The sequence below is a fragment of the Paralichthys olivaceus genome, chromosome 5 (genome assembly GCF_024713975.1).
Source record: "Paralichthys olivaceus isolate ysfri-2021 chromosome 5, ASM2471397v2, whole genome shotgun sequence".
NCBI lineage: Eukaryota > Metazoa > Chordata > Actinopteri > Pleuronectiformes > Paralichthyidae > Paralichthys > Paralichthys olivaceus.
In genome coordinates this window covers 27,912,292-27,927,065 of record NC_091097.1, presented here as the reverse complement: position 1 = coordinate 27,927,065, position 14,774 = coordinate 27,912,292, and the positions used below count along the sequence as shown (strand labels likewise).

At 42.7% G+C, this 14,774-nt stretch overlaps 2 protein-coding genes across 4 annotated transcripts in view; one reads left to right on the top strand and one right to left on the bottom strand.

The window, feature by feature from the left end:
- The window catches only part of LOC109642464 (G2/M phase-specific E3 ubiquitin-protein ligase), a 333,983-nt gene that overhangs the window by 199,581 nt on the left and 119,628 nt on the right, over positions 1-14,774 (bottom strand). Inside the window, exons 3-8 of one of the 3 annotated variants that reach the window (XM_069524568.1) lie at positions 6,263-6,475; positions 6,013-6,154; positions 5,149-5,492; positions 4,668-4,984; positions 4,380-4,555; positions 3,779-4,221 (exon numbers count right to left, since the gene is read on the bottom strand). In XM_069524568.1, coding sequence (XP_069380669.1) covers positions 4,009-4,221; positions 4,380-4,555; positions 4,668-4,984; positions 5,149-5,492; positions 6,013-6,154; positions 6,263-6,342 — 1,272 coding nt within the window. In that variant the 5' untranslated portion in view covers positions 6,343-6,475 and the 3' untranslated portion in view covers positions 3,779-4,008. Of the gene's footprint in view, positions 1-3,778; positions 4,222-4,379; positions 4,556-4,667; positions 4,985-5,148; positions 5,493-6,012; positions 6,155-6,262; positions 6,476-14,774 lie in introns of those variants that run through there. The other 2 variants (XM_069524569.1, XM_069524570.1) reach the window with 2 other exon arrangements.
- LOC109642463 (sodium- and chloride-dependent betaine transporter-like) overlaps positions 1-14,774 on the top strand; it is a 31,192-nt gene that overhangs the window by 9,117 nt on the left and 7,301 nt on the right. The window contains exons 4-9 of the mRNA XM_069524565.1: positions 9,819-9,930; positions 10,058-10,190; positions 11,446-11,580; positions 11,766-11,869; positions 12,164-12,288; positions 12,428-12,540. Of these exons, the coding sequence (XP_069380666.1) occupies positions 9,819-9,930; positions 10,058-10,190; positions 11,446-11,580; positions 11,766-11,869; positions 12,164-12,288; positions 12,428-12,540 (722 nt within the window). The remainder of the gene's footprint in view (positions 1-9,818; positions 9,931-10,057; positions 10,191-11,445; positions 11,581-11,765; positions 11,870-12,163; positions 12,289-12,427; positions 12,541-14,774) is intronic.

The following is a 14,774-nucleotide window of genomic DNA, read 5'->3' as shown; positions in this document are numbered from 1 at the left end:
TCGAGGACGATGGATGTCTCAGCATCTACAATGGTGATCATGTACCAATCAATAATCATTGAGTGTGGTTTCTTTATAGGAAAGATTGGTATTACATTGGCTTGTAGTTATTAATACTCCGACTTTCATCAGACCATCAATTATTGGTATGATTCCTTCAGTAGCATTCTGTTGTAATGGATATTGTTTCCTATATGGTAGCCTAGCCCCTGTTTTAAGCTTCCTCTGGTTGTGGTTGGTTTATGTGCACGTGAGACTGAGAGTGCCTGTATTGGAGTGTGGAAAAACCTCTTCCCCCTCCTCTTTGGAAAGGACCATGTCTTTGTCCTGGTCGTCCTCTGGGGTGATAATTGCCACTAGGGGGCCCTGGCTGGTTAACATTGTTACGACCCTTCTGATGGTATAGTGTCTAGGGATATTCGAAGGGCCTAACACATCGCAGAGCAGGGTGTGTGGTGTGGCAACACAAGTAAACAGACCAAGGTTCGGGTAAAAGGAACAATAATTTATTATACAAAATAACACCACAGGGAACAAGGGAACTACGAGCAGTGCGATCTAGTGCAACAATACTCTACGCTATCAGAGAAACCGAAGCTACTCTACGCATAATAAATACATGGTTTGGCTCCTACTCCTTAACTGTTGAATTGTAACAGGTGTAAGGCTACTTGGTGGAAATGTATACCCATGGTTATCTTACCTGTTCACCTTTCCCCTGGGCATGAGGCAAAAACTGAACAAAAACACTGCACCGAGTACAGACCATCAAACAAGGAAAGAGAAACAACATGACACAACTCTGTACTCACACACAACACCCTCCAGCAACAACACAGAAACCACACACACACACACACACACACATACACACATATGAGTGGCGGTGGCGCCCTCTGATTGGCAGACAGGAGCAGTGGGATGATTGGACACAGGTGGGCTTGATTGACAGATCACCTGGGGAGAAAACAGAGGAACAGAACAGAACACACATACACCACACGGACACAAGGGGGGACACCATTACTTTCTAACTGTTTTTTCACCTCGGCCCATATTCGATTACGATATCCTCCAAACCCTATGTCATCGTTTCCAGTGATCACTCTTGGCAGCTGTGCATTGCAGAAGATTTCTTCAGTCATATGTTTTCCAGCCACATGGATGATTAAAGCCTTGATGTCGCCTAGAGCTAGCATCACTCCTGCTGGCCTTTCCTCAAGTGCAGTGATCCACTTCTCTGCTTCATCAGTGAGGTCTGGTAATCTTTTCACCAAACGACCATGTCCATAAATGGCCATGGCACATACTGTCATTGCCTCTATACTTTGGATAGTATAGGAAACTGGTAGGTGGCGTGATCCTGTTCATCCTGTTCATCCTGTTCTGCCATTTCTTGGTCCTGTAACCACTACTCAGGGGTATTCTTGCCAAGATGACTCCTCAACTTCATGGATGTATTCATCAGGCGGTCCAGCTGAAAGCCTTGGTGATCGATTTCAGCTCTTATCGTCTCTGTTGCTTTTCCCACGTACATTGCCATGTCCTAATTGGGATAATCTTCCGTTGTTATCGCACAGTTCATTTGCACAAGCATGTTCCATGTATGAGGGGCCACCTGGGACATAATTCATACTTGGTCTTACACACACTATCATAACCTTGCATATACACCACTATACTCATACACACACACCATTATACTCATTTTACATGTATGTATGAGAGTGTATAGTTGTGTATGTGAGAGAGTATAGTAGAGTGTGTGAGAGAGTATAGTAGTGTGTGTGAAAGAGTATAGCAGTGTTTGTGAGAGAGTATAGTTGTTTATGCGAGAGTATAATAGTGTATGCGAGAGAGTATAGTAGTGTTAACGAGAGTATAATAGTGTATGCGAGAGAGTATAGTAGTGTATGTGAGAGATTATAGTAGTGTGTGTAAGAAAGTGTAGTAATGTATGTAAGAGAGTATAGTAGTGTGTGTAAGAGAGTGTAGTAGTGTGTGTAAGAGAGTGTAGTAGTGTATGTGAGAGAGTATAATAGTGTCTGCGAGAGAGTATAGTAGTGTGTGTGGGAGAGTATAATAGTGTGTGTGAGAGAGTATAGAAGTGTATGCGAGAGAGTATAATAGTGTGTGTGAGAGAGAGTGTAGTAGTGTATGTGAGAGAGTATAGAAGTGTATGTGAGAGAGTATAATAGTGTGTGAGAGAGTGTAGTAGTGTATGTGAGAGAGTATAGTAGTGTATGTGAGAGAGTATAATAGTGTGTGTGTGACAGAGTATAGTAGTGTATGTGAGAGAGTATAATAGTGTGTGTGTGACAGAGTATAGTAGTGTATGCGAGAGAGTATAGTAGTATATGTGAGAGAGTATAATAGTGTGTGTGTGAGAGAGTATAGTAGTGTGTGTGGGAGAGTATAATAGTGTGTGTGAGAGAGTATAGAAGTGTATGCGAGAGAGTATAATTGAAAAGGAAGTTGGTTTGATCAAACAGGAAGACAGTTTAAATTCTCACTTCCTCATTGGCTAAAGGGGTCATCTTGAATTATCATTGTCTAGTGGACTAGCTGCTTTGAAAGTAAAGCTAGCACCAACTCAGAGTGACAAGGAACATTTAAAGCAGCAGAAACAACCTTGTTGGACAAAAAGATGTCAGGGGACAAAAAGATGACAGGTTTTCTTCTTATTTACTTTCTTTTTCAAGGTCAGTTTTTGTTTGTGGAGGTAAATGGTAATGAGGAAAACATTGCTATCTTTTTCACTGATATACTGCCGTGTGTCCAGAGAATTGTGAGGGAAACTGACAGTTTGGGACATGACAATGTCATTTTGGACAGATTAATTTCTGAGCTTGATGGTTATACTCGGACAATCTCTTTCTTGCTCTCGATTAACCAGCAGTTTGAAGATGGTGACAATCAGGGAAGCTTTGGTGCCCTGGAGGCGCTCCATGCATGTTTTCAATGCATCATAAATTCCTATCAAAACTCAAGGTCAATGGGAAGGAACATGTTGACCTTAGGAGTACCAACTATCAGAAGTGGTCATCGTGGCCGTCCTCCATACAATATACTACATCATCAAATTGCCCACTGTTTGTCCTTTGGCATGAATTGGGAACGAATAGCTGTAGGCTTTGGAATCAGCAGGAGAAAACTGTAACGTCACAGACAGCAGTTACAAATTGTTCCCCTCAGCTATACAGCAATGTCTGATGAGGCCCTGTGTAACATCATCAGAGAGATCCTTCAAACCACTCCAGGTTCAGGGGAAAGGTATGTCCGCAGAAAGTCATGAGGAGGATTGGAAATGTCAAAATCCATGTTGGTTTACATCTTAAGGTGAAAGCTGTCTGAAAATATATGGTTTAGGTGGTTGAATCTGTTTCCCTAAATGGCACAGCCCAAAAAAGTAGCAGCCTATACTCTATTTACCAATACCTTTTTATATGCATAGGCAGCATTCTAATAAGGAGGGTATAAGCTTTCAGATGATACATGGTTTATATGGTTGAATCAGTGTTGCCTTTATGGTGCAGACCAAAATGTATTGGGTGTACACTTTTGCCACCAAATCCATAAAATCCCATTGATTTAAATTGGAGGTTTGCATGGAATGCAATTGAGCAAGTTTAGTTTGATGTACTAGTCCTATAGAAGACATTTCTGTAATAAAAGCTTAGGTAGGCTACTAGACATGTCTGGGTTCACTATTGGGGGCTTCTAATATACTATACTCTTTGACTATATGTTATATTGCTTGAATAAGAAAAATCCCAAGCAGCTTACTACCATCACTCTGAAAACTTTTCTTAATTTACCCTACACTGGTAGACAAATAGAAAAAATATAACGGCATACACACAGTTTTATTACATTTCATTGTTTTAATGTTACAAACAAACAGGCTAATTGTGTGCCTGGGCTCAGGCAGAGTATTGAGAAAGGATATTTGGCTCAGGCAACAGATGCATGCATTTGCCCTCTGATGACGACAAGAAGAATCACATGTTATTCTTCATTATATTTGCTAAACAACAGAGTTGCAAACCTTTCAAATGCTCCACTGACGCGATGGACCACCTGAAACATGATGATATCCTCCACCAAGAGGTCTTTGTCCTCTAGGCGTTTCAAGGACCTTAGACACCCAGCATTTGCCAGATAATCTGTAAGTGGTTCTGTTGCCTGTTGCAGTTCATCAAAAGATGTACATTCTGACACCTAAGGGCAACAAACAAAAATATGTATTGAAATATCAGAGTGGGGATGTCCTGGTATATTGTCCAACTCCTCCAATCAGAAACAAATGAATCATTCCATAGAATTCAATTCTTGTATTACTGGCGATTGAGTATTCGGTATGTTTACAATGTGTATACCTTTTTGACCTTGGCATAAAGGTCAGAATCGGCAATCTCCTCCATCTCAGGCTTGGCCGATCTTCCGGTCAAGGAGGCATACAATGAAGAGGAAAAGAACCCAGGAGCAGGCCCGCCATGAACTAGGCTAACCGCAATGGCCTGGCCCTCAAAGAAATACGTATACTCTCTTAAAGCTGAAGGAAACATGACATGAAATACAAAATTAAAATTAAGTACAAGGCACAATCCTTGAAAGAAAGGGAAAGGGACTCATAGAAAGGGACACTGTACAAAATTAAAGCATACCTGAACTTTCCAAAGCCAAGTTGGCTTTTCCTTCCCTTCCCTCGAACATCTGTGAGCATGCCAGGGCCTCCATCAGCAGACGCAGGAACTTTCTCCTAGGGCCACCAAGGTCAACAGCCTCCTCATCCACCCCCAAGTCATCGGAGAATTTGATACTCATCTGGAAGGTCGGATTGTAGGACAGTCTCTTGAAACCTCTTATAGCACCATCAAGCACAGCGGAACGGTTTATGTTAAACCTGCATTTTTGATGACTATTCATTTTGGAGGCAAGGCCGAGGAGCACCCCCTGTGCAGATGTGTCACGTTCAGTCATCCTGTTTAAAATTAGAATTCAGAGAATATACATTAATGAGATTACTATGTGATCGATGTATTTTACATTTACATACTTTCAGCTGTTTGCATAAAACAAACCACAGAAACTTAAATAGCTCAAACTTTGCTCATTCAAACAGTGTCATATTAACCAATCACTTACGGATGACTCTCAAGACTAGCCAATATAGCCTTGTTAACTTCCTCATCAGAGGACAGGTCTGGCATGGCTCCCGTGATTGAGAGGTAGGTGTCATAGTTGTGTCTGACGAGTGCTGACTGGCTCACTGAGTTTTCACTTTCTAAGTCAATAGGCACTTGTGGTGGGGGCTGGGCACTGGGCACTTGTGGTGGGGGCTGGTTGGCTCTAGCCCTTGTTGAGACACAAACAGGCCTGTGGCTTCTGCTGTTCCTTCCTCTTGTAGCCATACTGAGGTCATTGGATGCGGACCTATTGTCATGTTCACCCAGCTCCATATCACTGTCCTCGGAGTCTGTGTTGTCCAACTAAAACACAACAAAAATAATTAGAAAAGATTCCCCATAAGCCCACTGTGAAAGTATGACAACCTCATGCCTACATTCAAATTACGAAGAGAGCGTGTGTGCAATAATTTATCATACAATAATTTATCTGAGGTGGTATGGCTCTGTTCTAGGACCTCCCTGTGCTTCTGTGTGGTTGTGTGAGTTAGTTCAGTGTTTAACATAGGATTATTTGAAATAAGGGGGAAAGGGAATTTAAGATGTGACGGTCATGGCAAAATTTAAGGGTCGACAGTGCAAACAAAGAAAGTTTTCTGTCACACTTTTAAGATTTTTGGGTGCATGTGCGACGAAAGAGGCTAACCCTAGAGCACTGCGAGGTTACATTAACTGCAACTCTTTCCAATCCTAACACCCTGTGAACTATCGTATTTAAAAAAAATGAATAAACAAACAACAAAATAAAAGCATTAATACCCTTCTTCACAGTCATGTTGAAGTTCTATCTGACACTGTTCAGCGTTGTTTTTAGATACCTTACCTTGCATGCGAGATCGTCTGATGGCCTCACATACACAGCCTTGGACTTAAAGATTTTGTGCAACATAAGGCCACTAAGTTCTTGACCGCTGTGCAGCTTTGGAGCAACCAGCTTGTTCCCACAAGCCATCAGCAGCTCAGTACTGTAACAATAAGGAAAATAGGAGTTGAAATTATGAAAATGGGTTTGCTAAAATTCATCAATGGAATCGCTTATGATGTGCATTATGTTGAAATTCCAGTTTCAGTACCTTGAATCCATAGGGATTTTGTCTTGAAATGCTTGCTCCATCTCATTTATGATGGTCTGGCTGTCCCATGATTTATGCATTTCGAATGCATTTAGTATCAATCCTACTTCATGTAATTTTCTTCTCGTTTTGTGCTAACACACCTTGTCCCAAGATGAACTTGGAAGCAAAATAACATCCTTCAGGAAGGTAGGGTGGTTTGGGGCAGAAGGTCTAAAAAAAGAAAACATTACAATTAGCCATTAACAAACAAATCAACTTACAATGCTGTTAATTATTGATTCTATTAACTATTAAAACAATGAAGCCTTCCAGGTTCAGTAAGAAAGTCATGTACAGTAAAATAACTGATAGAGCACAAAAACATGCAATTTTCTGTCTATATTGTCCAGCTTATCTATTTGTCATCTTTTTCTGTGTACTGTTCCAGTAATCCAAAAGCCAAAGTAGCATCCTCGACATGACTTCACTATTTATGGAAGCATATTGGTAGACTTAAACAAATAGAAATATGTTCTGCAATCACCAACTCAATCTGAAATGAAATTTTGCATACTGTATAAATGAATGAAAATGTATAAATAATAGAGATGCTTGCATCACGATTCATCTTAATGGCAATCTTCTTTTCACCTAGTCAGATGCTTGCAACTAAGCAGCTAGCTACCCAGCCAATGCTAGAGCTAGCTCTTTCTCATTTAGCGCCTACCCTCTCCCTACCCAAAGATAGGCGAAATCCAATGAATGCAGAACTACACTGTAATAAGCTGCGCATTGAATAGCAAATTACAACCTTTGTTTACATAGAATAACAAAAGCCTAGCAGCACTGGGTACTACCAATATGCTTCCATAATTGCTGCTGCTAGCAGCTAGCTGTTAGCTTTTTCTCCCAGTGAAAGTCAAATGTATCATACACTGTGGTTATTCGAAGGGCTTTACTCTACTGATACCATGTCGTCTCTCTCATGTAAAACAGCAGATTTAATTCTGAAATATCTCACACAGCTAGCGCTAACTCCAACTTACTAGGGGTGTAACGATTCGTTTTAACAACGATTCGATTCGATCACGATTCGTGGTTGCCAATATGATTCAAGGACGATATTGGTTCATCTAGAACGATACAATTCGAAACAATTCAGTGACTTGAAATCGATTCAGTAACTTTTTAGCCAAAAATTCAACCAGTGTGACTGAAATAAATACCTGGCTACTGGACAGTGCAGGTGAAGTTTCCTAGATACCTGTTGTTTCTTGTAAGGGAACCAGATATAAATCATGGATATAAACATTTTATATCCATTATATTTATATATTTAGTCTCTGACTAAAAATGCTGGTGAGGCCTGAGGCTTCTGCAGAGCTGACTTCACCTTGCGCTGCTGCTGCAGCGGGAATGCTACAAGAGGTGCCTGGACTGGCGGTGTTGTGTGATGAAATCCTGCTTGACGTGTTGCTGTGGTACTTTACTTGACCTTTACATATCCTACAAACAGCGAGCGATTTATTTAGAACATCTCCGTCTTTGCAAAAGCCAAAGTGTTTCCACACACTGGACCGCAATGGTGGCTTGATCATTTCTCACTCGCCGGCTTCTCCTCTGCCATCCGCCGTCATGCTATGTTTTGATATTTGCGCTGCTGCCGGCGCGTGGCGATGACGTCACAGACAGGCAGACTGAGTCAAGTAATGTTGAACTCCTTTATCATTAAAAGTGCTACAAAACACATCCATATAAAGTCTGACGTGCTTTAATCCAATGCGTTATTTCCTAGTATCGATACAATCGATTGATTACCTTTTAAAACGATGTTAGATCGATATACTGTATGTCGTCCAGAAGGTCAACTTGCCGAGCACAGATCGATGTAGTTGCATCGTAGGAATATAAATCGATGTAGTTGATGAATCGTTACACCCCTACAACTTACTCAAACTAAGTGCTTGATCACATAGCTAGCACTAATGCTACATTTTGCTGAGTTTTCTAGCCTGTGTAATATGTGGGTGGCCACTAGCATTAGGCTACTATTGGTGCTAACGTCACGACCATGCTAACATGAATTTGCGTGGACACTGCAGATAGGATGCCCTTGGCAATTTTTTTTATATATAAACTTACCTCCTCCTGGTGGATCTCGCCGACCAACCGGCGAAATTCTGCCTCGTTTGGTAACGGGGTCCTGTAGAACTTGAAGCACTAGCACTAGCACTAGCCTGACTAGAGCCTGGATTTGCAGTTCTTCCACCCCTGAATAATGTCTGCATCTCACTCGCAATGCTCTGTTGGACTTGATTCGATTGTTTATTTTCTAAAATATTGTTCAGCAGTCCCAATGCTTCGGTTAACTTCTCTCTGTCCATTATAGATTTGTGCTACCACAGACAGCTGAGCTTTGGAGCGCCAAGAACCACTTCTTCTGTCAGCCAATCAGGAACTGAGGGAATCAAACTCACTTCCATTTCATTCAAACTCTCTCACATACACTATTATACTCTCTCACATACACTACTATACTCACTATTATACTCTCTCACATACACTACTATACTCACTATTATACTCTCTCACATACACTACTATACTCTCTCACATACACTGCTATACTCACTATTATACTCTCTCACATACACTACTATACTCACTATTATACTCTCTCACATACACTATTATACTCTCCCACACACACTATTATACTCTCTCGCATACACTACTATACTCTATCACATACACTACTATACTCTCTCACATACACTATTATACTCTCTCACATACACTACTATACTCACTATTATACTCTCTCACATACACTACTATACTCACTATTATACTCTCTCACATACACTACTATACTCTATCACATACACTATTATACTCTCTCACATACACTTCTATACTCTCTCACACACTATTATACTCTCTCGCATACACTACTATAATCTCTCACACACACTATTATACTCTCTCACATATACTATTATACTCTCTCACATATACTACTATTCTCTCACACACACACTATTATACTCTCTCGCAGACACTACTATACTCTCTCACATACACTACTATACTCTCACACATACACTATTATACTCTCACACATACACTACTATACTCTCACACATACACTATTATACTCTCACACATACACTATTATACTCTCTCTCACACACACACACTATTATACTCTCCCACACACACTACTATACTCTCTCACATACACAACTATACACTCTCATACATACATGTAAAATGAGTATAATGGTGTGTGTGTATGAGTATAGTGGTGTATATGCAAGGTTATGATAGTGTGTGTAAGACCAAGTATGAATTATGTCCCAGGCGGCCCCTCATATCCATGAGCAGGGTGTCGATGTGTTGGTTGTGATATCATTATCTTGCATCATTGCATTACAACACCTTGTTCACCCTTGACAGGTTTTTTTTTTAACTTAAAATAATAACCAGATAACTATCATATTCTGACAATCATTTTAATCTCTGTGTTATCTAAAGATTAAAGTTTAAACAACACTTATTTTCCTGTCAACAGACAGATGTGTGGACCTCACATCTGCAAACTGGACTGCACTACACAATGGCAACCTGACAGGAAACTGGACCTCTGGAACTCTCACCAAGTCTTCAGTCTCTGAGTTCTGGGAGTGAGTTAGTGTTACCACACAAAGCTCATTGTAAATTACTGTAAGGTATAAATTAATCCTGTCCTTGTTAAGGATAGTAATTCTTTACATGTCAAACCACCACTCACTGTCTGGTGTCCCCACACAGGAGAGGAGTGTTGTCCATGTCCGGGGGAATAGACGAGGTTGGCACAGTGAAATGGGAGCTGCTGTTGTGTCTCCTGGCCTGCTGGGTAGCCTGTTACTTCTGCATTTGGAAAGGTGTTCGCTCCACAGGAAAGGTCTGTGAGCAGAACACAGTTCAGACCTGTCTGCTACTAATTCAGTTTATATAGCCTACTAATGATTTCGCCAAATTTTATTGGAGGGACTTTTAGTTGTACAAAATGGTGTATCTTGCAAGTATTTAAGTTTTTTGTTATTCATATATTTGTCATGACTTTTTCTATGGTTATGGAGTAAAACTGGGCCAGAGCCCCCCTCCCTTTACATCTTTGTCCTAAACTCTGCTTCAAACATATGTGCAAATTTAAATGTAAATGTTACTCTCCACCACTGAAACAATGTTCACATCAGTTTAATTCTCTATCATAGTTCAGAGATAACAGGGAATGTCAAGGACCTGTAATAGGAAATTCACATATGAACTTTGCTTGAATTCTTTCCTATGTCTGATCAATGCTTGTGTGCTGTGTTCAACAATAACTCCTCATATAGAAATACAGTTGTGCTCGCATTAGAGGAGCTGTCTGGCGTAAGTGCAGACAGGTGATTTGAAACTAGACAGATACTTTTTTCTTTTTTACCTTTAACTAACAAATGCCCTGAGCGTTGCTGTGCACTTGACTGATGCAACCTTGAAGTTCATGATCCTCTTGTTGACCCTGATCTGTGCTTTTAGCAAACGTAGAAGCATAAGCAGACGGTTTCCTGTGTCAACCAGACTACAGGTGGCTTCAGTGTTCATGCTATTATTCAGTAATGGTTGTCTCTTATGTTTCCTGTTTACCCGACTGTATAAAAAACTTCTTCTTTCCCTATTCGAGGTTCCACTCTGAGCGTTCATGCTGAGTGTGAAACCCTCTGCAGAGCTCTATTAAAGACCCAAAGACAACTCTGGTCTGAGAAACTCATTATTTCACATCTCGAGATAAATGTCCACCACAGACCCGAGGATTGTAGCTAACAGAAGCAGCAGCAGTGTCAACAAATGGTCAGCAGGGACTGTCCCACTTACTGCTGGTACAGTTACAGTACATTAACAACATTTGCATTGAACAACAGCCATCACTGTACATCTGCTACATTGGTTCAACCGTCTCATCTTATAAAAATTAGCAGCATTTTGACATTACTGTCCTGGCAAAGTTATCAAACACTTGTAACAAATTGTAACTATGGGGTATTATCTTTCATTTTCTTTCTGTTGTGCTGACATGGCATGGAAGCACCTCTTGACCAACACTATCAGGATCATAGGGGCAGTACTTCTGTAACCTGACACTGAAACCTGTTATCCATCCACTGAAATTTCAGGCGGTGTATGTCACGGCAGTGTTCCCCTATGTAATGTTGGTCATTCTGCTGGTCAGGGGGTTGACACTGCCAGGGGCCTGGCAGGGTGTGGTCTATTACCTTTATCCAGAACCTTCTCGTCTGGCAGACCTTCAGGTGAGACAACTTAGATAAATCATGAAGTTTGGTAACGTTTTTCTGGGACTATAGGACTAAAAGACATGGTTCAATTGTTAGTTTTTAATGTTGACCAGTCAAATCTACTTTTGGCCAGTGATGAAGATGAAACAACAGCTCTTTTGATACAATGCTATGACCTTATTTTCACCTTTGTTAATCAGGTGTGGATGGAAGCCTGTATTCAAGTCCTCTACTCCTATAGCGTTGCATCAGGAACCTTAATCACCCTGGGCAGCTACAACAAAGTTGATAACAACTGTTACAGGTACACCATGTGATCAGTAGTTCCACTGATACAATGATAACGTTGTGTTTTTGGAGTCCAACCATCAGTTTCTCCCCACAATACTTTTTACCAAATCAGGGTTTCTCTCTTGTGAGGGAAGAACATTGAGTTTGAAAACACCTATAAATTGTTGTTGCATTGCACTGTTTCCACAAACCTTTCAGACAGTATGCTGCATGTCATTCCCCAACCCTTACTCCCTGTCTCCACATTCCCTATGTATATCCACTGTTGCTATCAAAGAAAGGTGTGTGTGTGTGTTTGTGTTTACAGGGACAGTCTGTGGCTGTGTGTGCTAAACAGCTGCACCAGCTTGGTTGCAGGATTTGCAGTCTTCTCAGCTCTGGGCTTCATGGCCCAGGTCCAGGGAATTCCCATCAACATGGTTGTTGATTCAGGTATGATTTAAACTTTGAAGCTACAGTATCTGTTAAATGTGAATTAACTTTCAGTCACATATTTGCTACAAAAAGACAAAGATCTAATTCAAGACAAGTGGAGAGGATGAAAATTCAAACGTCTCTTTTGTTCTCTCAGGACCTGGACTGGCATTCATTGCATTTCCACAATCTGTGGCTATGATGCCCCTGCCTCAGTTGTGGGCTGTCTGCTTCTTCATCATGCTCATTATGTTGGGGCTGGACACAGTGGTAAGATGAAGAGTACTTCTTACATGATTGAGAACGTGGTCTCTTTTGGACCCCATTGTATTTGATTATTTTAGTCAGTTTGTTGGTCAGTCAACTACTTAGGTGAAATATTTAAACAACTATATGTATAATATATATAACATGAGAACAACAGAGACAAAACAAACATGCCAGACAGAAGCAAATATAAAAAAAAGATATAATATCTCCTGGTGAAAAAGTAGTGTCATATACGTAGAACACACCGACTAGATAGTTTGTGGTGATCATGTGATCATCGCAGCAGAGTTAATACTCACTCCCTGCCTTTACGCGCTGCACCAGGCTGCTATCTATCTATCTATCTATCTATCTATCTATCTATCTATCTATCTATCTATCTATCTATCTATCTATCTAATATTTGTGGCATCAAATAAATAAGTAAAACCAAAGTGTTGCCATTTTCATTAATAGTAATTTGTTCTGAAAATAAAAATCTATTTTATGGAGACAAGAGTGGATGGCACTTACTTGAAACATATTTCAGAGAAAACTATGTTTTCTCTTTCAAAGTGGATGAGTACTCTATTGCATATCGTGTTGCTGCACCAAAGACTGACTGGTTGTTACCAACAGACACTCACATGCTACACCTGTCACAGTTTTGTATTTTCATTGTCCCATTGGTTGTTGGTTCGTCGTCGTCGTCATGGTTCTGTCTGTTCATGTGTCCCGTCAGCTCTCGTCGTTACCCCGTAAGTTTGTATCCTGCCCTGTTCTGTGTTCCACTCTTCTTTTTTTGAGTGCGACTTTTGTTTTCCTGTAGACTTCTTGTTAAATAAATACACTTTCTGTTAAACCTTATTTAGTTTCTGCGTTTTGGTCCTCCTCATCTCACGTCCCCCACCCTAACCCTGACTGTACGAACCAACCAGAAATGGACCAAGCAGAGCTTTATGTTTTTTTTAGGAAGGTTTTTTATTTTGACTCACTGGTGGAGGAGCTGAGCACCGCAGGCACCAAGGAGCGTGAAGAGCTCCTGGAGAAAATGGCATCGGTGCGGGATTGGCTTAAGGACAGACCCTGGGTCAGCCACTTTGTCCCGCACCTGGTGACCGTAGAGAGGAGACTACAGGACATCCTCTCATCCCCAACTCCCCCTGCAGATCCCTACCTCGGCACCCGCCTGGCTTTTGGTGGCCCCCGTAGTCTGCGTAGAAACGCTACGGCGCGGGGCGGGCGCCGGAGGGGAGCCCCCTCACTCAGTTTCCACCACTCTCCACCAGTTCACAAGCGGCAACCTCAGTACAGGATATCTTGGATTCTGGCAGAAGCTACCCACGTTCCAGCGTCGGGGGTCCCGGCTGACGTCACTCATGTTCCGGCGTCGGGGATCCCGGCAGGTGCTACCCACGTTCCAGCGTCGGGGGTCCCGGCTGACGTCACTCATGTTCCGGCGTCGGGGATCCCGGCAGATGCTACCCACGTTCCAGCGTCGGGGGTCCCGGCTGACATCACTCATGTTCCGGCGTCGGGGATCCCGGCAGGTGCTACCCACGTTCCAGCGTCGGGGGTCCCGGCTGACGTCACTCATGTTCCGGCGTCGGGGATCCCGGCAGATGCTACCCACGTTCCAGTGTCGGGGGTTCCGGCTGACGTCACTCATGTTCCGGCGTCGGGGATCCCGGCCGATGCTACCCACGTTCCAGCGTCGGGGGTCCCGGCTGACGTCACTCATGTTCCGGCGTCGGGGATTCCCGCAGATGCTACTCACGTTCCGGTTTCGGAGGTCGCCGTTCCTGTTCCTGCCCCACGGTCGGGGGTTCAAGCAGTCGTCTCGCCAGTTCCTGTCCCTCGGCTGAGGGTTACGGCGAGCGGCTCTCCAGTTCCTGTTCCTGCCCCACGGTCGGGGGTTCAAGCAGTCGTCTCGCCAGTTCCTGTCCCTCGGCTGAGGGTTACGGCGAGCGGCTCTCCAGTTCCTGTTCCTGCCCCACGTTTGGGGGTTCAAGCAGTCGTCTCGCCAGTTCCTGTCCCTCGGCAGAGGGTTACGGCGAGCGGCCCTCCTGTTCCTGCCCCACGGTCGGTGGTTCAAGCAGTCGTCTCGCCAGTTCCTGTCCCTCGGCTGAGGGTTACGGCGAGCGGCTCTCCAGTTCCTGTTCCTGCCCCACGGTCGGGGGTTCAAGCAGTCGTCTCGCCAGTTCCTGTCCCTCGGCTGAGGGTTACGGCGAGCGGCTCTCCAGTTCCTGCCCCAC